The 23,710-nt window shown below is 37.4% G+C and overlaps 1 protein-coding gene across 1 annotated transcript in view; it reads left to right on the top strand.

Annotated features, from left to right (window-relative positions):
- Positions 1-23,710, top strand: part of LOC149834201 (uncharacterized) — a 43,098-nt gene that overhangs the window by 11,291 nt on the left and 8,097 nt on the right. Inside the window, exons 3-10 of the mRNA XM_090009307.1 lie at positions 10,126-10,164; positions 10,351-10,443; positions 10,534-10,650; positions 10,753-10,848; positions 11,686-11,799; positions 13,245-13,298; positions 13,690-13,737; positions 14,531-14,681. Coding sequence (XP_089865433.1) covers positions 10,126-10,164; positions 10,351-10,443; positions 10,534-10,650; positions 10,753-10,848; positions 11,686-11,799; positions 13,245-13,298; positions 13,690-13,737; positions 14,531-14,681 — 712 coding nt within the window. The remainder of the gene's footprint in view (positions 1-10,125; positions 10,165-10,350; positions 10,444-10,533; positions 10,651-10,752; positions 10,849-11,685; positions 11,800-13,244; positions 13,299-13,689; positions 13,738-14,530; positions 14,682-23,710) is intronic.

Here is a 23,710-nt window from a genome sequence, read left to right as displayed (position 1 = left end):
ATTCCGGCCTTGATCCAGTGATAAATTGGTAAAAATGTTCAACATCGAGTTGTTTCTGACGAAGCTCAATGTCTTCGGCACAATGCCACTTTGGTTCTAAAAGGGAAAGTTCTTCCCAAAGTTCGGACAACACATTGTAATATTCACGAATAGTTTTATCTTCTTGTGTCATCATTTAAACTTTTTCTTAGAGATTGCACACATGTGCAATATCTTTAAGGGAATATATATTCTTAAGGTATTCCCATGCCTTATCGGCATGATCAAATTTGGCAAGACTTGAGCATTTTTTAATGTCAATGCTATTGATAAGCCATGACATTATCTTCGCATGAGATATTCTCCATTCTTTCCATTTCTTCTCGTATGAGGCAAAAGCCTTGATTTTCTCTTCTTCCGATAGAGGGACCTCTTTATCTCCCTCCTTTTTAGTAAGATATAGCTTAGGTTCTGAATCAGAACCATCCACAATCCCCCATAGGCCTTTTCTTCATATATGGTGCTTCATGATTGAAGCTCATGTTACATAGTTCGTATCGCTTAGTTTCATAGGCATGATGGTGACTTTATCATTGTCATCCATTGATTACAAGGACAGAAGGAATAAGGATAGAAGAGAAACAAGAAGAGAAATGAAAAAGAAAGAAGAAAATACAATACAACAAGATGTGAAATCTTCCCCAATGAAGTGATAAAACACTTCTATTCAAATGGCGAACACTTTTGCAAATGAGCACGAAAATCGAGACAACTTTTCCTCAAGATCTAGTACTTCTGCGACTCTGATACCATGGAATGAAATAGGGATCTTCGAAACACGAGCTTATATTCACAAGGGAAAGTGTCATGAATGACACTAAAGCATAACCCTTAAAAAGGGTATAATCGGAAACAAAATAAAAATAAAAAGGTATTCTTTATTGATATGAAAAACCAATTGCTTAAGAAACATTGAAATAAAATACAAGAGGGGCTGCACCCCTTTACATACACAGCTGAAAGAGGAGGACTCAATAGAGCTGTTGGACACAGTCCAACGTCTCTAAATAGAGTTGTTGGACTATTTAGAGCCGTTGGACTGTGTCCAACAGCTCTATTGCTAGTCAAGTCTGGACAGGACTTGACTAGCAGCAGTCATTCTCGTTCAAACTGAACTAGATGACATAAAGACAAAAAATAAAAATAAAGGGAAAAAGTTATAAAAAAGAAAGAAGTAAAAAATATATTTATATATATAATATTATTATTATATATATATGTACAGTTTTACATTTTAACAGTACATACAACATTCATTGGATAAAAAATGTCATAAATTATTTATGATTCAGAAGATGAAGATGAACCATTAACATCTTAAGCTAGGGAACGCTTACGCTGCAACAAACAAATAAAATCATTGAGCTGATATATATATTCATTGGATCTTTAGTTTGTAACCTTGTACGACCTTTCTTGGTCTTATTTGTTATGTAAAGTTATAAACCTTTTGACTTTGGTATGCAGTGATATTTTATTTTAAGTTTTAATTATTTTCATTGTGATAAATTGATAATTAGATTTAGTAATGGTTGGACGTGATAACCCAGTGTGGCGGTTTTGTGAGATTGCCGACAATTTTGGGTGCCATAATTTGTTGAGATGCATATTCTACCATGCTTTGATTAATGGAGGTGCACATCGTATGAAACAACACATTCTTTTAGAACATGGTGCTTCAATGCGATCATGCATGCGAGCTTGAAATGATGCACACGCTATAATATTTGCCAATCTTGGTGAGATATATAAAAGGCACGAAGCAAGATTACAAGAATTGGCACGTGCACAATGCTTTCATGTATTGGCACAATGCAATGCAGAATCTGATTCAAATGAAGAGCACCAAGAGGCACAAGCCCCACAAACACTAGCAACTCTACAGTAAGAAATCATTTCAACTATGTAGTTGTAGTGAACTTTTATGTTATTGACTTTATGAGTTTATGTAATGAACTTTTGAGCATTTTGACTTTTGTAGTCGTGTAGCAAACTATGCTTCTATGTTCAATCAAATATCAAGTATCACTATCTGTGAAAATGTCTACAAAGAGATAATACGCATACAGGCACTAATACCTCACAAGAGATGTGCACAAAGGCACTCAAATAACACTTGAACAAATATGCACAAAGGCATAAAATAACACAAATACGCACAATGGCATGTAAAGAATCTCTATATTCGAAAAGGGAAGGAGCTTGAGCTCTCAAGCATACATAAAAGGGGAAATACCCCTATTTATAAGGAACCAAAGGAGGCCTTGGAGGGGCCTCCAACATAGTCGTTGGATCCCCTCCAACGGTCACACGTTGGAGGGGCCCAACCAGAGTTACCGGAAGCGCCCCTATAGAAGGGGAAGCGCGCTTCCCCGATACGCGCTTCGGAAGCGCGAAACGGCACGCTTCCGAAACACGTGGGGAAGCACACAATTCAAATGGGAAGCGCGTACCCCATTAAAGAGGTACACACACCCCCATTAAAGGGGTACGAAGGGGCGAATTTACATATTTGTCTTTTTTTAAAACTTTTTTTCCAAAAAAAATTAAAAGAACGAGTTTTTTAAAAAGGGCAAAAAAGAGATTTTGAAAAACTCGTGAAAACAAAACACGAAAGGGCTTTAGGGTTTTTTCACGCTGCTCAATCAGAGACTCCTCCCTTCTTCTCTCCTCTCTCTGGCAACTGATCGGCGGAACCCAGAATCCGGCGACCTTCATCGACATCCTGCGACCTCCACGACGATGAATCCATTCAGGTACGTACTCTCCTCTCTCTATCTCCTCTCTGTATCTCCCACGACCTCTCTCTTTCCATCTCTTCTCTCTGTATCTCGCACGACCTCTCTCTTTCCATCTCTTCCCTCCATCTCTGTTCTCCCTTTCGTTTCCAAGGAACAAGCAATCCTTCTGCCGTCATAGAATATGACATTTAGGTTATGAATAGCATGACGAGATGGGAATATGTTTTACACTCTTTGTCGGTTCTGCAGAATTGCTTATTCATGTGCATGCTGTTGGAAACAATTTATTCTATCTATGTTTATCATTATTTATTGGATTGCTTATAGCTTACCGTTGCCTTGTAACCGTAACCTTGATCTTATGAAAACGGAAAGCTTTCAGTTTTATTTTCTAAAAGTTTTGGTCCTTGGAGATCCGATTCTCTACCTAGGGTTTGGGACATCATTGTCTAACTTAATTTTATTTTGGTGCACTTTCTGGAAATCTGAGATTTGTGTGGCTACTCTGAGGGCGTTAAGGTGGGGAAATAAGGTCAGTCAATAAGTTTAGACTTTAGACTTGTTTCGACCCATTCAAATGGTGGGCCCGTATTTCGCGTTGATGAAGAGTTTTCAAGTGATATAGGGCTGGTGTCTGACCTGTGTGAGGTTCAACTCGTGAGTAGAGGTTTGTGTTGCAGGTTTGATCCCTTCATTTTCTCTAGAAGGTACATTTAGGGAATAGGGGATTGTTAGAGACCATTTGTTTCATTTTCTTGTTGCAATAACATGGTGGTCTTTATCTTTTGTGTTATGAATACCATGGTGACTTATATTCTTATGTGAGTCCCATGAAAGAAAAGAACAATATATTGGTTGAGAAACATTTCACATTTTGTGTTTTAACTGAGTTTATTTGGTCATCTTTCTTATTTCATATGGAAGCTGCACGAAATCTAATGGTATAGTTGTATGACTGGTAGGGATTTGAGTGCTCACGCAGTGGTACTTTGAAGTTCAAAAAATTTTCTGTTTTAATATTTGGGTTTATTACATGGTATAAGTAGTCCCACGCTTCCCGCTTCCTAAAATTTTGAAAGTGCCTCGCTTCCCGCTCCCGCTTCCTCGACTGGTAACTCTGGGCCCAACGACTATATTGGGCCCCCCAAGGTTTGAACAAAAAGGAAAAAGAAATAAAGAAAAAGAAAATAAAGAGAAAGAAAATAAAAAATAAAAGTACAACATATTCCTATTGGAATATGCGCAAAATAAAAAAGATGAAAATACCCTTGTCAGGTTTTACAAGAATTACTATATATATTTATATATAGAGAGATATATCTGTATATATACATGGTATATATGTAAATGTATCTCTCTCTCTATATATATAAATATATATATTTATACAAATACGAGATTACATTTTAACACCCACTCAAACTTACGGTGCGATGATCGCAAGTTTGCCCAAAAGAAAATTAAATCTTGAGGAGGAAAGCGCCTTGGTGAAAAAGTCTGATAGTTGATATTCAGATGTCACATATGGAAGATCGATAACCTTCTTCAAATATTCTTCTAGAATATAATGGCAGTCCATCTCTATGTGCTTTGTGCGCTCATGAAAGGTCTGATTCTTGGCAATATATATCGCACTCTTATTGTCACAACATAGCTTTGTTGGTTCTTGAATATGAACTCCCATATCTTCTAGTAGACGCTGAACCCATACTATTTCCATGGTTGTAGATGCCATGACTCTATACTCAGCTTCGGTAGAGGACATGATACCTTTTGTTGCTTCTTGCACTTCCAAGAGACTAGTGATTCTCCTAAAAAAATACAGAAATCAGTGGTGGGGTGACAGTTATTTGGGTCACCTCTCCAATCAGAGTTAGTATATGCAATTAAATTTAATTCAGAGGATAAAGAAATAAATACTCTCTTATTTATTGTCCCCTTAATATATCTGATAATGCGAAGGACGACACACATATTTACTGATGTAGGGGCATGTTGTAATTGACTGGCAATGTGAATTGCATGAGATATATCAGGATTGGTGATGCTAAAATACATCAAGATCCAACCAGTTGTCTGTAAGGAGTAGGATCATCCAACGGAATCCCATCATCGATTTTCATCTTAGATCCAACAATTTCTGGTGTTTCACAAATTTTGTCATCAGTAATGCCTGACCTGTCAATTATCTTACAAGCAAGCTTAGTTTGAGATAAAAAATATTCTCTATGAGAGAAGGCAACCTCAATCCCCAAAATATATGTCAAAAAACCTAAGTATGACATCTCAAAATTTTCAGTCAGTGCAGACTTAATTCTTTTTATTCCCTTGATATCATCACCTATAATTAACATATCATCAACATATAATAGCAAGATTACAATTTCTGCATCAGATTTCTTTACAAATAAGGCAGTGTCAGTATAACATGAGATAAATCCATTTTCTGTCATTAAATTATTAAAACGGTCATACCAAGCTTTGGGAGCTTGCTTTAGACCATAAAGAGCTTTTTGTAAAAGAAGAACTTTTTCATTAGGACAATTCATTCCAGGGGGAGCATCCATATAAACTTCTTCATTTAAATCCTCATGTAAAAAAGCATTTTTAACATCCATTTGATATATGTTCTATTTTTTAATCGATGCAATGGTAATAAAGCACATAACTGTAACCATACGTGCAACAAAAGCAAAAAGTTTCATCGTAGTCTACCACATATTCTTGACCATAACCCTTAGCGACTAGACAAACTTTATATCGTTCAAGAGTCCCATCACTCTTGGTTTAACCTTAAAAACCCATCTACACCCTATAGTTTTCTTACCTTTGGGAAGATCTTGAAATTTTCATGTTTTAGCATTTCTAAGAGCCTTAATTTTATTTTTCATAGCCGCTATCCATTCATATTTTTTTTTGGCTTCTTTAAAATTTCTTGGTTCTACGTAAGAGTGAATGACACTAAGGCAGGCTCTATGTTTGGGAGAGGAGTCATAGGATATGAATCTAGAGGGGGGTTTCCTATTTCTCTTTGTTTTTTGCAAACTTTCACTACTTAATGTAGTCGTTTCATTATATTTTTCTATAGCACTTTTAAAACTATTTTTATCTCTATGTGTATAGGTGATAGGTTCTTTGTTTGTTCTATCATCAATCTCTTGATAGATAGGAGGATGAAGAAGATTGTTATCTTCCTCTGCTTCATTATCTCTAAGATTATTTTGTATGGTCTCATCATCACTAATGTCATCATCTCTAGACAATAGGTCGAATAGGAAAGAATAGTCTACATTTTCCTCATGAGAATCATTTCTTTCAAAACCACTAGCATTTTCTTGAAAACTTACATTTCTAGATACATATAATTTGTCATTCTTAATATCATAGCATCGAAACCCTTTTTGAGTTTCAAAGTATCCAAGAAAAGCACATGGAATGGCTTTAGGAGAGAGTTTATCATTCTTATCTATAAGAACAAAACACTTGCACCCAAAAACCCTTAATCTACTATAATCAGGGCCTTTTTTATACAAAATTTCAAAAGGTGAAACCTTATTTAAATTTTTGGATGGGAGACGATCTATGAGATAGACGGACGCAAGAGACACCTCGACCCAAAATCATTTTGGAATGTTTTGTGAAATAAGTAGGGTTCTGGATCTCTCAATGATGTACCTATGTTTTCTTTCGGCCAATTTTGCTGAGGTGTTTTGGGGCAAGATTTTTTATGGATTATTCCATGTTTTTCAAGATAGCTCTTAAATTCATTTGAGAGATATTCTCCCCCTGAATCAGTTCTAAATTTTTTTAATTTTTTGTCGAATTGGTTTTTAATCATCATATGGTAGGTTTTGAATGTTACAAAAACCTCGTGTTTATGTTTGAGAAAGTATATCCAAGAATATCTAGAATAATCATCCACAAAGATCACATAATATGCAAATCCTCCTTTTGAGATAGCGGGTGTCGGTCCCCAAACATCTGAATGGACAAGTTCAAATGGTTTTGTAGTAAACATAGATCTTTGATAAAAAGGCAAACTTCCCATTTTTCCAAGAGTGCAATCATTGTAATTGAAATCATTTTTACATAGATGTTTGGCAAAAGGTAAATAAGAGATCTTGGTGACATTGGGATGTCCAAGTCTTTTGTGTCACACATTAATGTCTTTATGTTGCATGATATTACAAAAAATATTCTTTGGAATACGAAGAAAGTCCACATAGTATAGATCTCTCTTTCTAGAGCCTTCCCCAATCAACTTCCCGGACCGGCAATCCTGTATCCAACATTTAGTAGATGAGAATTTTATATCACATCCATGGTCCGAGAGTTGAGAGGCCGAAAGCAAATTTAAATTCAATTTTGGTATAAATCTTATTTTGGGAATATAAAAACCTTGTTCTTCAAAATTTTCAATTCCTTTGATATTAAGAGAAGTGCCATCCGCGGTTGAAACAAAAGTAGGAGATGAATTTTTTAAATATTCGGAAAGAGACAAAATATTTAGATACATATGAAAAGAGGCACCCAAATCTAAAAGCCAAGAAGTCTTACCGGGAGGAGAGAAGGTGGATGTAGCCGCTCCGAAAATTGCCCCCTTGAGAAGTGGTTGAAGTGCTTCCACAATTTGATGCAATGATAGAGCTCCATTTGAAGAAGATGAACTTTCTTCCTTTTGGGGTTGAGATGTGGTAGCCATAGCTAGCAACTTCTTCCATTTTGGGCAAACTGGTTTGATGTGGTCCGGTTCCTTACAAAAATGGTACACAATCTTGCTATAGTCTCTTTTACCTCCTTGACTACTTGATCCTTGATTTTGATTTTTGAAATGGGGAGGTTTGTAGATTCTTAAGTTGTTCCCCGGTCTTAAGACGACATTCACACCATCACTTTCTTCTTAGTTTGAGGGAGTTGCAAGGACACTTTGATGGTTTTTGCTTATACCCATACAGGTCTCTTCCCCACTTAGTTTTGTAATAACATCCTCAAGTGAAGGGAAAATAAAAGAGGAAAGAAGAGAGGATCGTATTTGCTCGAATTTGGGTCTAAGCCTATTTAAAAAGTTAAAAAAGTGATCCTCCTCCAATTGCTTATGTCTAAGTTTGATGGCTTCACCACTCCACTTAGGTTCAAGCATGGCAAGTTCATCCCAAATGGATGACAATTTCGCAAAATATTCTCTAATAGACATCTCATTTTGTTGAAGAGTCAAGGCTCTCTTTTGAAGATAATATTTGTGAGACAAATCTTTTGAAGTATATATTTTTTCAAGATATTCCCATGCTTGATAAGCTTTTTTGAATTTAATGATGTTGGCATTGATCCTCGTCTCTACGGATGAGAAAATCCATGATAGGATTTTAAAATTTACCATCTCCCATTCCTCATGCTAGTTAGAGTATTCTTCAAGAGCCTTATTTCTTTCTTCACCCTCAAGAATTTTGATTTCACCTTTTTCTATAAAGGTGATCTTAGGCTTCGGTTCTGGAATCGAACCTTGGACATACCCCCAAAACCCTTTTCCTTTGATATGTGTCTCCATGTTTTCGGCCCAAACATGATAGTTGGAGCCATTAAGTTTGAAGCCAAGAGAAAAATGGAAGTCTTTTTCACCCATTAAAGAAGAGAGAAAAAAGTATGTACCACAATAATTTTTTTTTATCTTACTTGGTGGAATACGCTTCTAAAATATTGATTCAAGAGAAGACTCCATGCCAATCACCCAAAAGTTAAAGACACATTTTTCAAGGCACCCAATAGCATGAATAGCCACATGATCTTCTTTCTTCAAACCAAGCTCTGATACCATGTGAAAATGTCTACAAAGAGACAATACACATACAAGCACTAATACCTCACAAGAGATGTGCACAAAGGCACTCAAATAACACTTGAACAAATATGCACAAAGACATAAAATAACACAAATATGCACAATGACATGTAAAGAATCTCTATATTCGAAAAGGGAAGGAGCTTGAGCTCTCAAGCATATATACAACAAGGGGAAATACCCCTATTTATAAGAAACCAAAGGAGGCTTTGGAGGGGCCTCCAACATAGTCGTTGGAGCCCCTCCAACGGTCACAAATGTGACCGTTGGAGGGGCTCAACGACTATATTGCCCCCCCCAAGGTTTGAACAAAAAGGAAAAAGAAATAAAGAAAAAGAAAATAAAAAATAAAAGTACAACATATTCCTATTGGAATATGCCCAAAATAAAGAAGACGAAAATACCCTTGTCAGATTTTACAAGAATTACTATATATATTTATACATAGAGAGAGAGATATCTGCATATATACATGGTATATATGTAAATGTATCTCTCTCTCTCTCTATATATATATATATTTATACAAATACGAGATTACATTTTAACACTATCATCAATGTTATTGACTATATCTAATGTATTGCTGAACTCTTTCATGTGAATGACATGTCGATAGCTTACTATGTTTATTTGTACATAATTACTTGTTTTTAATTCTTGTACTCATTCTTGTTTATTTATTTTTTCTTGTGTTCTACGTTTTACATTTTTTGTTTTTAAATTTTTAGATTTTTTGTCATTTTTTAAAAACTTTTTTGGCATGAATTTGCCATTTTTCTTGCTTTTTTCCCCGTATCTTACGATACGATACTCCCGTATTGCAAGCTCATGCGATATGGGTTCAGATATGCTAATTACAACATCACAGATGATTTCAACTCCAAATGAAAAATTTCCTTGACCCCCTCTATCCATCAATATGGTAAAAGTGGGAAAAGTAAATAGAGAAGGAAAAGTAATATGTTTTATTGCTCTAAACATGAAAAATGTGTGACTGAATACATGTTTCCTGCTAAGTAAACTTGAATGCATCAGTAAGTTCAGATTAAGCAAAAACGTGAAAGGCAGCTAAAAATGGTTATCTAGACTGGAGGCACATCTGCGGCTAACTCACCCATGTATGGTTTACTATCTCCCCCTTTTGTATAGGCACATCCAATGCTGGATGGATTTTCTTCAAGTGATTCACTTCCCTTTCCCACTCTATGTTGTAGAGGCATCTTTAAGCTCAGATCAAACAAACACGTGCTCCTTTTTAAGCCATTTAGGATGATTTAGGAGATAAGACTGTTATATATAATAATAATAATAATAACAATAACTTAAATACCTCTACAAGGACCTGCTCATTAAGACACCTCCCACATACTACTGGTTACCAAAATGCTAATGCTTCTTCTGAGTTTACTTGTCTAGCTTCAGAAGTATAAAAAGTGTTGGCTTAATTTCTGAAAATATTTATTATCTATGCTAATAGCTTATGGATACATATCCTGATGTTTTCAGGTGTTTTTGTTTTTCTTATGGGGCTTTGTTTGCTGCAAGGTTAGTTTGTCCATCTTTTTTCTCCTTTGTTATAGATTGCTGGCCTTAGCAATAATCTGAAGCAATGTTAGTTTTCCCATCTTTTCTTTTTACCATTGTTATAGATTGTTTGCTATTGCAATAATCTGAGGTGGTTATCAGTGCTTGTCACAAAACTTAAAGGTCATACATTCTTTGAATTGTCAGATTGGTGTCAACTCCGTGATGAGGATGAGTGCAGATTTACGTGATCTTTTCTTGTATGAGGCCTTTTTGTACTATAACCCTCTTCTTCTCGTGGTAAGCGATGGGGATATTGAGAGTTCAATTTTGCCTCTCTTTAGTTTATTCTACAATAATTTTCACTTTCTCATTTTTCCTGTTTTTCAGACTATGATCGTTTGGCTTTGGGGAGTAAATTTATGGGTCTTTTCTCAGTCATTTTTGAATTATGCAAAAATTTTTGATCTTGATCATACTCATCTCACTCACAAAGAAATATGGAAGGTAGAGTTAATGTTGCTAAAGTTTTAGTTCTTTTTATTTGGTTCCTGATGAGTATTTATTTCACGTTAACATCTTTTGCACTTGCTTGGTGTATGTTTGCAGTGTGCAACATGGATGACAATCTTTGTTCCAACAAGCATGACTGCATACATTTACTTGTACTCTCATGGAGAAGTATCCTTGGCTGCATCACAACCAGTGTAACATCTATCCTTTCTCTTGATTTGCATGTATTGCAACTTCTTCATTGTGACAAAATAGTGCTTTATGTTTTAACTCAATTTACATAAACACCCTTACTGACATATCATATGAGAGTCATTTTGAGTATAATATCCTGTAAATGGTAAGTGTTTCCTTTTCCAAAAATATGATAAAACCTTAAAATGCCATTTATGTTCCACTGTTTCCCCCCCTGCACGGGGAAATGTGTTTCTCATCCAATGGGAAATTTCCTGAATGTGTTTCCCCAATGTTTCGGAAACACTGTATTTAGCATTTAAAAAAGGTTTCCTTAAAAGTGTGTTTCCCATGTGTAAGTACCATTTCTGTTAATCCTACTAAATACTGCATTTTGATCAGCTGAGGCATGCCTATTCTGGTCTAAATTCATGAAGCCAAATAATGTGTCTGTAATTTGTACTCTAGCAGCTTAACCAACTATGACTTATCTTTGTCATGTAACTTTTTTCGCTTGTTGGAAACTGATTTGAAGTTCTACGATGTTCGAATTTGATCTTGTTTTCGGATTTTACTATGCTTGCTCTAGTCGGATAGTGCCTAATATGCCTACATGTTTGAAATGCATAGCTTTTTTTGTTTTCTATATCAAGGTATAAGCCCATGGTTTCAGTGATTTTTGTGTCATTCATGTTTCAAAAGTATTTGCTTGCATGGATTTGAACTATTTTGTGTTGTATGTTTTCTCTTCAAAATTAATTTTGTGAGAAGCTTTAGATTAGCTTAACTGTTTGTGAATTTAATTATCATTTGATATGATGTGATAGTAACTATTTTCTTTCATCACTGTCATAGGTACTCCTATATGCAGCCCTTCTTATGGTTCTCATATTTCCATTTGATATTTTTTATATATCTTCTCGGTATTATTTATTGAAGACACTGTGGCGGATACTGCTGCCATTACAGGTACATCTTGAGAGGTGTTATTATCAATACTATCACTTTAATATTGATAATCAGTCCTTGGAGTTCCATGTTTGCTGCATGGTTCTGTTACTTTTTGTGCAATGTTGTTAGGCAGATAATTTCACTAATGTTATCTTTTAAAGGGCTTGCCACTATGGTGGAGTTCCATGTTTGCTCCGAGTTACTCATAACTAGCCAGGTCGATCATTCATTTCTAGGAAAAGTATGAACTAATCAGTGTATAAAATTTAATTAAATCTTTCAATTTGTTAAAAACGCATTTAAAACCTCTTAGTTTTTACCTATCATGACATAAAGGTAGGTTGACAAAATTTAAGGGTACGTTTGTTGCATGGCTGGGTGTGGAATGAGCATTTGCCCTCCCAAGAAAATGCTGGGGGTAGGTGCAGCAGTGTGACACCAGTTTCATACGAAACAGAAAATTTTGTTTGAAAAAGAATGGGCCCCACTGTAAATGATGATAAGCTATGTCACACGGACTCTTCTAACAGGGCACCACACCCGCACCCAGGCGGGTGCGACACTTGGACACAACTTCCTTTGTGTTAGGTGAAGTCAACCACACTGAGGTCCATTTCTATCCAAAAGTAGATTCAGTTAACCCTAATCAAGTCCATTTTTATCTATATTATATATATATATATACATAAATGCACACAAATACACATAGTGTTAACTTAAAACTGTTAAAAATTATATATATATATCCTCCCCGCACCCCTGCACCCAAGTTTTTTAAAGTGCCGCATCAGCGCATCCGCACCCGTGCCCCCATCTGCACCTGCACCTATGTGACATAGCTGATAAGTGTTTGTTTTGACCTTGAGAAAGATGACCTCTTTCATGCGAAAGAAGGTCCCTTTGCCATGCTTTTGGTTGATACAAACACCCCCTAAAAGTATAGAAAAGAGATATGGTTATGTTTTTGTTTGGCTTTTTTAGGGGAAACAGCTTAACCTGTCTCAGTTTATACTTTTTATATTTATTTTTTTCTTAGGATGATGAAAAATAAAAAGATATGGTACAGAATGAGTTGTTGCAATGTCTTGATCTTTTTTATCATTAGCTATAAAAAATTCTCTCTGAAGCCCTCGTGTAGGTTCACCCTTTTTTCAAGTTGCTTCTAGTGTGCTTGATTCCTGTTTCTGTTGTGTAGCATTTCATATTTGGTAGTATATTTGTACCTTCATCCATATACATTCTCTCTATATTTATTTGACTGACTAGTCATTTACTATATTAAGCTTGGTTAAGATTTTACCTTATCTGCTTCATGTTAAGAACATCAGTCTTTTGTTGCTAGAGATGGGTGCTTTAATGGATCTTGATATCTTCATCAAGCTAGCTAGTTTTGGCTATACATTAAACACATTATTTTCTTTTATTTGATACTTGATCAGTTTAACTTCTTGTTTTTAATGCAGGCAATAACATTTGCAGACTTTTTTATTGCTGATATTTTAACCTCTATGGCGAAGGTACCTCAATCCTTTTCCTTTATTAATGTGGTCTGATTCATGCTCCTTTAAAGTGGGATGGCCACAATTATTTCTTTCTCTAATTGGAGAAGAGAGAAATTGGTAATTAAAAGGAGCCCCCTGTTTTGCAAACATATGAATATCTGAACAGAACTACTCTTATTAGGTTCTTCATAATTGCCGATCGGCTTGCTTTTATTGTTTTAGGAGTGATTACTATCTCCCCCTCACAAATTCATTTTATGGTCTCTTTTATGAGCTATGGATTTGGAAATCTGAGATTGCTCAGTAGGGAGAGAATCATGACTTTCTTTGAAGATTTTATTTTTTTACTTTAACTATTTATTTAGTTTTTCATGGTACCTATTTTGACTTGCCAAGTTATTGGCAGGTATTGTCGGATCTAGAGCGTTCAGTGTGTCGAATGGTCCATCGACAGGTTTGTATTTGAAGTGGCATTTGATATCTGAGGGTAGCTCTTAAAGTAAAATCAAGGATCATATTCTTAAATGACTATGTTGTGCCTGACTTTGTTAAAATTGTTTTATTGTTTCTGTGCAGGCCATATTATTGTATTGGATTTATTTGAATATTCAATGACATTTCTTACAACTGCATCTAGGCTATGTTCTTTTGTCTTCTGGATGCAACAAACCGAACTGTCCTGACCTTTTGATATACTAATTTTGAGCCTGAGTGATGCTTATCAATCACCTTTTAATGCAAGCAATTGTTTAACTTATAGTTGGTAACAGCCGCATGATGTTTTCTTCAGAATAAGTGCTGCTATGAAACTTGAACTCCATGGCATGCTATCTGGTTTTGGTGATAATTGGCTTCCACCAGAAACATAAAGAATTCTTCAAGGAGTCGTTCATCCATGATAGCAATGAGGCATCATGATGCGCTGCATAGAATGATAAGGATAATGTGTTTTTCTTAATGTCATTGTTCTTCATTATATTCTTTCTTTTGATGAGAAGAATTGTTCTTATACTTGAAAGGCATCTATCCTGAATAATAAGTTTATGTTTGATGCCACACATTTTTTTCATGTTTGTGTTATTATTGCATGCATATTTTATGTGTGTTTTCCATGCATGTAAGCCACTAATTTGTGTATTTGTTCTTTATATACCTGAAAATGGTATCACAAATCAGTATTTACTGACAATTTTTTTTCCTTAAAAGTTAACCACATTGACATGAGATCTTGTTGAGTTTGCTAACAGGTTGCAACAATTGCATGGTTTGAAGCTGATTCTGTTTGTGGTAGTCACTCTGTTGCAATTCCTCTAGTGCTTGTCCTCCCTTACATATGCCGCTTTTTCCAATGCCTAAGACAATACAAGGATACTAAAGAGAAAACATCTCTTTTAAATGGTAAGATCTTATAACAATTAGCTACTAGAATATGCAATCATTTTTATGAATTATCATCTTATGACCATGGGATTGGGAATCAAACATTGTGCTGCCTCATTTTGAAAGGGTTGTATAACCTACAATTATTACTAGGTGCAATGCAGAACTGATTTATATCCCTAAGAATGCAACTTACATGCCTCAGTTTATCCCTAAATTAGACATGTCAAAGCTATCTTTTAGCATATTTTTAATATTAACAATACTATCTTGATCTTTTCCTGTGATAATCATGTCATCAACATAAAGTAATAAGATAACAATATTAGTACCTACACTTTTCACAAAGAAAGCAGTGTCAGTTTAACAGGAACGAAATCCCAATTTAATCATGATATCACCTATGTCACATAGGTGCGGGTGCGGCGATGCGGTACTTTAAAAAAACTTGGATACGGTGTTGCGGGGAGGGTATATATATATATATATAATTTTAACAGTTTTAAGTTAACACTATGTGTATGTGTGTGCATTTATGTATTTATATATATAATATAGATACAAATAGACTTTATTAGGGTTAACTGAATCTACTTTTGGATAGAAATGGACCTCAGTATGGTTGACTTCACCTAACACAAAGGAAGTTGTGTCCAAGTGTCACACCCGCCTGGGTGCGGGTGCGGTGCCTTGTTAGAAGAGTCTGTGTGACATAGGATATCACTAAATCTATAATACCAAGCCTTGGGGGCTTGCTTAAAACCATATAAAGCTTTTAAGAGTTTGAGGGTTTGACCTTGTCCAATGTTAACTCCGGGTGGCGGATCCATATATACTTCTTCATTTAGATTTCCATTTAAAAATGCATTTTTCACATCAAGTTGATATATAGGCCATTTTTTGGTTGATGCGACCACTATTAAGGTTCTAACACTTGTCATTCTGGCTACAGGGGCGAATGTTTCCTCGTAGTCAATTCCATATTCTTACGAATATCTCTTAGCCACTAATCTGACTTTATATTTTTCTAAGGATTCATTACTTTTGGTTTTAATCTTAAATACCCATCGGCATCCAATAAGTTTTTTATGTGAAGGCAGTTTGACTATTTTTCAAGTATTGGCCTTTTTCAAGGCATCTAATTCTATTTTCATGGCTTCAACCCAACGTGGTATTGTTTTGGCTTGATTATAATGAGTAGGTTCATAATATGAATGTAATGTTATCAGACAAGCCTGATATTGGGTGGAATTGATTCACTAGAAGATCTCTTAACATGGGTTTCTTATAAAGATTCAGAAAGTTGAGAATTTCTCTAAGACACTAATAGGCCTTTCTTGGTCTCTTTGGGTATACACATTAATATTGTCATTATTGATATCACCATCATATGGTGATATTTCAATATTGGATACATCATAAGTATCCTCTATATTTTCAAGATGATTCATAGAATCATCACATATATCATCTATAAGGTCATGTAAAAACATGTAGTCAATTTCATTTTGTTTTTCTAGGTTTTCAAATCCATTTTTATCTTCCAAAAAGTTTATGTTTTTTGAAACATATAGTTTGTTATTTTAGAAATAAAAACATCTATAGCCTTTTTTATTTTTCCCATAGCCTAAAAAAACACATTCAATCGCCTTCGGGGATAACTTATCTCTCTTATGTAAGAGGACAAAACATTTACAACCAAAGATGTAAAGGCGATTGAAGTCGGGAGGAAATTTGAAAAGTTTCTCATATAGTGAAACATTCTTTAGTTTAGAAGAAGGCATTCTATTGATTAAATATATTGAGGTTAAGGCGACTTTGGCCCAAAAAATTTTAGGAATATTTTTAGAGATAAGCAATGTTCTAGCAGTTTCGATAATATGACTATGTTTTTTTTTTTGCTAGTCCATTTTGTTGTGGGGTTCTAGGGCATGTTTTTTTATGACAAATTCTATTTTGTTTTAAATAATTTTGAAATTCGGTAGACAAATATTCTCTACTGGAATCAGATCTAAGAATGGATATATTACTTTGAAATTGATTTTATATTTTTATATGAAACTCTTTAAAGAAGGAAAACACTTCCGATTTATGACTAAGAAAATAGATCCAAAAATATCTAGTGAAGTCATCGATGAAAGTGACATAGTAAGAGTAACTACCTTTAGACATAACCGGAGATGGACCCCAAACATCCGAGTGCACCAATTCAAAAGGTCTTGTAGAAAGAAATGTTTTAGTTGGAAATATAATAGACTTTATTTTTCCCAAAATGTAATCTTTGCAGTTAATGTCTTTTTCCTTACAAAATTTGTTTTCAAATAGAAAAACATATATTTCTAAATAACTTGGATGTCCAAGTCTTTTATGCCAAGTTTCAATGTTTTTATCTTGGACATAAGTACAAAAAGAGTTTGTAGAAAGGTTTAGATGATCCATATAGTAGAGATCTCCCTTTCTATGGCCTTGCCCAATCCGCTTCCCGGATTAGAGATCATGCACAAAGCAACCATTAGATGAAAAAAATATTTCACATCCATGGTCAACAATTTGGAAAATTGAAAAAAAATTCAAATTTGGCTTTGGAACAACTCTTACTTTTTGGAACAAAAAGGTTTTGAAAATTTTTAGAGTTAAGTGTTCCGATACTTATGATTTTTAAAAAAGTCCCATCGGCCGTAGAAACACATGAACCTTTTGAATTGGTGCATACATCGGTTAAAACATTTTCATGAGGGGTCATATGAAAGGATGCTCTGGAGTCTAAGATCCAAGAATACATACCGGGTGATGATGTAGACGCAATGACCGCACCCGATGTGGAGGAAGTGACTTTGAGAATTTGTTGTAGAACTATAGATATTTGACCAAGTGTCTCTTTGAGGACTCCACTCTTGCCTTCATCTTATTTGTTGGTGGTAGATTCTTCAAGATAAGCCACCTTAGGCTTGAATGTTCCATTTAGCTTTGGGCAAGCAGGTTTGATGTGACCCGACTCATAACAATGATGGCATACAATCATCTTTCTTCCTCCAATATGGTTTCCTTATTTTCCAAAGTGTGGTGGTTTATAGGTTTTGACATTGTTGCCGGGTTTGGATATGGCAAGCACTTCATCAATGTTCTTACTCATGTCAAGCCTAGTTTCCTCTTGTGTGATTTCGGTTATGACATCTTCTATTGGAGGAAAAATAGATCTATGCAGAAGTGATGATCTCACTTGCTCAAATTCGGGACGTAGTCCAAACAAAATTTGGAACAATTGATCTTGTTATATTTGTTTTTGTCTTAGTTCAACATCCTCAATAGCAACCCATTTTGGCTCTAAAAGAGCCAAATCATCCCATAGTGGGTTTAATGCACTATAGCTATGTCACATGGGTGCGGGGGTGCAGCAAAAAAAATAAAAAAATAAAAAAATAAAAAATAATATATATATATATATATATATATATATATAGAGAGAGAGATAGATATAGAAGGGGGGGTCCGGGGGTTCTCCCCGAAGCGGATTTTTTTTTTTAAATTCCGCAGCCCATTTCATAGGGCAAAATAAAAAAAAAATCCAAAAATAGACCAAAATGACCCTGGGTGCGTTGACCGCACCCAGGGTCGGGTTGACCGCACCGGGTGCCGCACCTGCACCCGCGTCACGTCGCATCGCGTCGACGCGGGTGCAACACTTGTCTGGCCGAATCCCTGTGACATAACACTATAGTAATCTTGTATACTTGAATCACCTTGTTTGGTGGTTCTAATTTTTTCTTGCAAAAAATATGCTCTTGTAATGTCTTTTTGGGTATACATACTGATGCAGAGCATGACTAGATCGGGCCTGTACAACGTGACCCAGGCATGACCAAGGAACCCGACCCATAGGGGATGGACGATCGGACCCAGGAGCTGGATCCGATTGCAGGTAAGGTGACCCGATGCAGGAACGTGATCCTACCCACCTACTCCAGACGAGGGAAGGCCCGGATCGTCCTAGATCCATCTGTAAAGTGAAGACGTCTTGGGTCCAGAACCGGAGCCGAGACCCGGGTCCACTTACATCCTTAAATACCCTATTCTAGGGTTGCGTGCATCAGACATGATTAAAAGTTCAGCAGCCTTCTTGATATTGTCTTTCTGCATTTTTCCCTTTTGATTTCTTCATTTCATTCATTGTTACTTTTCTTCTGACTGTTTCATTTTATTGTTCAATTGAAGTTTCATTGAAATAAAAAAACCAACACCATCATTTTCGGTGATCTTTCTTCTTATATCTGCACATCGCACGACCGTGAGGGTCGTGTCCTCATCTGCCGAAGCCAAGAATATGAAGGTTGAATCCCTCGCTGCATCAAAGTGGTATCAGAGCCTAGCCTTCCTCCTTCGTCAACAACATGGCGCAAGAAGCGATGAACGATCCTACGAGCAGGAAAGAGCGAGAGGAAACCAACAACGAAGATTCGATGATGCAGATGATCGACATGATGACCAAGCTCCAAGAAAACATGCTACGCGTAAGCAAGGATGTCGCCGGCATATCGAAACGACTGGATGGACTCGAAGATCGGATCGTAGTCATCGAGAAGACGAGTGTCACATTGGGTGGTGAGACTGCAGACCCTGCGATGCAACTCGAACAAGTCCACCCAAACCCCGTCAACTTGCTGTGCAACCGGATGGTACCGAGGCAGGCCTGTGTTGGGACGTCGGCCGCGTGACGATCCAGCAGGTATTATCATTTCAGGACCCTGGCGTGATTGCCACTCGGTTGGTCGGAGCCCTCCAATCGAACCAGGGAGCCATTGGAGGGCCTCCCAACACCGGCCTGGGTGCGCAAGCCTGGCCTCGAGCCACGGCCAAGGGACTGCAGGCCAGCCATGGCCTGTAGGGCTTAGACGTGACGTCGGGCCAGGTGACCAGTGCGACAGCGTCAGCCCGGGTCGGGGCTGACCTAGCAACCCTCCCGCCGTGCGTGCAGGGTGGGTTGGTCGCAGCCCACCAACGAGCAGGAGGGTGTGGACCCTTATGGGTCAGATCGAACCCGACAGGGTCTGGCAAGGAACCGGTACTATCAGGGCACAGACCTGGATCTCGAGGACCATCCTTTGGGTCCTAGGGAGCGGGTCCAAGCCTCGAACCCCATTACCCGACCTACCCAGTTGGGTCCAGTTTGCGGGTCACCCCGAACCAGATTCAACCTATGAATTTTGAACCCCAATTCAGATCCCCTACCGACCCAAACTTATATTGGACCCGGACGGAGCTCCAGTTTGAATTTGAGCTGGGTCAAAACTAGACTCATCTTGCTACGGATCAAGGACCGAGTTCAAACGAGGCCTTCTCACACCATAACTTGATCCATGATCCCACCTACCCCATTCTGGGTCCGACGAATAGTTTAGGACTTGACCCGATCCAGATCCAATCGAGTGAATCATCCCAATACTACACCAACCAAGCCCAATACCTGTACCAGACCCAATCCGTTAACTCATCCTCGATCCAGAACCCAGTACCATACTCGACCCACTACCTCTATCCTAATCCAACCAATAACCCAACCTATATTATCCAGTTCCTACCCACCTAGAGCCCGAGACTCGACCAACCCTTCCACCTTTAGTAGGACCTCCTGTCATACCAGTGTCACAACGCCGACCAAAGATGGTTCCCACCCACGGGCGAGCCAGACAAAGGTAGTTTCCAGCAGCCGCCATGCAGATTCAGCAGGGACCGGTGCGACCTGAGCGTCGACCACACATCATGGGAGTTCGTCAGCACCAGCCTCTAGACGAACAGTACTGTGAAGATGGTGATGAAGCAGTGTAGGATGATGATGCTTTCTGGAACGGGCATTCTACAGGAATGGTGGAGACTCGTCAGCAGAGAGCACCCCTCCACCTACGAGGTGAAGCTAGACCTTCCGGAGTTCGCAGGGCGATTCGATGCGGAGCAGTTCTTCGACTGGGCCTATGCCGTATAGTTTTCCTTCGACTACCACACTGTCGTTGAGCACCGTTGTGTCTCGCTAGCATCCATTCGGTTGAGAGGCCTAGCGCAGACATGGTGGGTTAAGCTGCAGAGGTCGAGGGTGTAATAACCGCAAATTTTATGCAGCATATAGAAATTATATTTATATATATATTTATTTAATTAACGTGAATTGGGCCTGGGATCCGTTACCGGATCCAAAAGAAAAAATATGTGTGTATTAAAGTATTTTAGTAATACTATATAAATAAATAACTAATAATAAACTTTTCAAATCCACTCTTGGACCCAAGTGGATCCAACCCCTGGATCCACTGCTATTCACGCGACCCGGATCCAAATCGCGATCGGATCCAGCATCGCGGGTCGGGGGTCGGACCCGGACCCGACCCACTCCCTGTAAAATTTTAATACAGGGAGGGATAAAAAGGGGGGGCAACCCGATATGGGTTGCTCGATAAACATAACAAAAGGGGGAAAACCCCCTCCCCCGATATATCGAGAGTTAGGGTTCAGTGGAACCCTAACACGTCAAGAGATGGGGAGGTGGGGGAGCACACCGCAGCCACCGGGAAGGTAGGATTTCCTCCCTTTTCGGGAGGCCACCCTCCTACAAAGTGGGACCCCCGAACCCCTCTTTCTCCCTCTCTCACTATCCCATTTTCTCTCTCTCTCTCTCTCTATATATATCTCTCTAACCCTTGGATCACCCTCCGAGCTTTGGCCTGCTGTTCGCAGCCTTGTCAGGAGATGTCGACTGACCTCCTCTCGTGGCTGCCGCAACACCTTCGCCGGAAAATGGTAGGAGTTCAGTACTTTTATTGTTCGGTATTGAGTGCATCCGGGTATGTGGGTCGGTCAAGAAAGAAACCTTGTTATAGCATAAATTGGGGTTTTCATTTGGGGGTTTTTCCGATGACTGCGTGCAACCATTTAAGATTTGGTGGTTTTTCAATCTTAGCATGGAATAAACTCGGATTTTTGAGTTTTCTAGCTTAATCTTATGTTAAAGAAAGTCCGACTTCTGGATGTATATAAACTCATAATCGTGGAGTTCATTTCTTTCCATGTTGGTCATTAGATTCTGTCTCCATCCTGTTTGCATGTGCCGATTTTTTATTTCAAAAAAAAAAATAAACAAAATAAAATTAAGGGTAATCGACTATATTTATAACAATTGTAAAATCTGAAATTTTGGGTCTTAATATCTCCAACAGCCATCTTATCGCTGATCATAGAAACGAAATTCCTGTTGGATGTTGATTTGCCGGTAGGAACATCGAGTTTTGTTTGAATTAGTGTAATTGTTATTACTTTCTTGACTGCAGTAGCACCTTATGGTCAACAAGTAATATATTGATTATATTCTGCTGTGTTAATGCAAAAACTGACATTTTTGGTTGGCTACATTCATGAAATTATGATTTTCTTTTCATTTACGCAATGGCTATATTCTGCCCAATTGTACAGGGAAACACATAGCTAGAATGTTCTTTAGGCCTGGTTGTTGAAATGAGGTTTCACTGTAACCTGCTTAAGATTCTTACTTTTAATAAGATCTCTAGATTGAATAGTTATGCACAGATTTATAGACCTTCACATTCAAGCTAGGAAATGAGTATATCAGCAAACGTATGTATAGTAATTTCAACTGATGTTTAGTTATATATTAAGCTGCATAGTAACTAGTAATTTAAATTGATGTTTAGTTGCATATTAAACTGTATAGTAACTTGTAAAATTAAATTGATGTTTAGTTGCATATTAAACTGCATAGTAACTTGTAAAATTAAATTGATGTTTAGTTGCATATTAAACTGCGTAGTAGCTTGAAAATTTACATTGATATTTAGTTACATATTAAGTTGCATAGTAACTAGTAATTTAAATTGATGTTTAGTTGCATATTAAGCTGCATAGTAATTGGTAAATTTAAATTGAGGATTTGTTGCATATTAAGCTGCATGCAAATTTTGGTGTTCACTGCATAGTAACTTGTAAGATAAATTGATATTTAGTTGCTGCATAATTTATGATGGTCAATTTCATATTCCTTAAAATGTCCCAATGTTCATTACGTGTACATCATCTAGAAGGTTCGAATGGCCATTTAGAGGCTTATTCGCCAATGTTCCTATGCATGTGAAACTGTGTATTTTTCTGAGGTACTATTGCCAGACCCTACATAATTGCTGAAAGTATCAAATGCCAAAAAAAAAAAAACTGCATATCTTGTGAAATGTTCAAATGAGAGTGCATTGGGAGAAATGTATATAGTAGTGTTACCAAATCTCAAGACACCAACCATGTCTTTGCTTGTTGGCAGAGCTTTTAAATACATGCCACCCTTGTTATACATGGAGGTGTGGCAGCAATTTACTATTAAAGAATAAATCAATAATAATAATAATGATTCGACAACCGAATCTATGGGTCGGTTTGTTGTGGACATATGATTGTCCAGCCAGTGTATTGAGGGTCTTGCATAGGCCATCGAAGTTATGATGGGAATCCACATGAAAATGAAAATATAATATTGTTGCTTGACTGGGTTAAAGGCACCGGAGCACGTTGGGTGGGTTATGCAATCAATATGACAAAGGATTGAGACAGTTCTATAACCTTGGTAAATTGACTAAGGTTGGGAATTCTACTGTTGTGGTAGTAGAAGGAAGTTGGGAAAATGCCCTGTACTTCGAGAAATAAATTAAATGAAAAGATTAACCCACTCAGTTTCGGGCTTACCTTGGAGAGGGTAGGTGGTACAAAGCTCCGGGGACATGTTTACTGTTTCGAGCTAAAGTGACTCATTGGTCCCCAGTCCTCGGAGTTGGGGGTTCCGGACTACCAATATGTCCTAGGTGGTAGCTCTTTGTTTTTCTGCAGAAGTTAGGGATGCATCCTGTTTTGGTTTTGGCCTTTGGGAGTTTCTCTCGGTCACTGGCCGCTCCCTTAGGATTTCAGTCACAGTTAGAATGTTCGGGTTAATAAAACAACTTTGAATAATATACCCCCGAACGTTCTCTTCTGTGATGGTTGCCTCGGCCCGTGTGTACCCGCGG

The sequence above is a fragment of the Nuphar pumila genome, chromosome 6, assembly GCF_984573655.1.
Source record: "Nuphar pumila chromosome 6, dmNupPumi1.hap1.1, whole genome shotgun sequence".
Lineage (NCBI taxonomy): Eukaryota > Viridiplantae > Streptophyta > Magnoliopsida > Nymphaeales > Nymphaeaceae > Nuphar > Nuphar pumila.
This window is presented reverse-complemented; position numbering and strand designations above follow the sequence as displayed.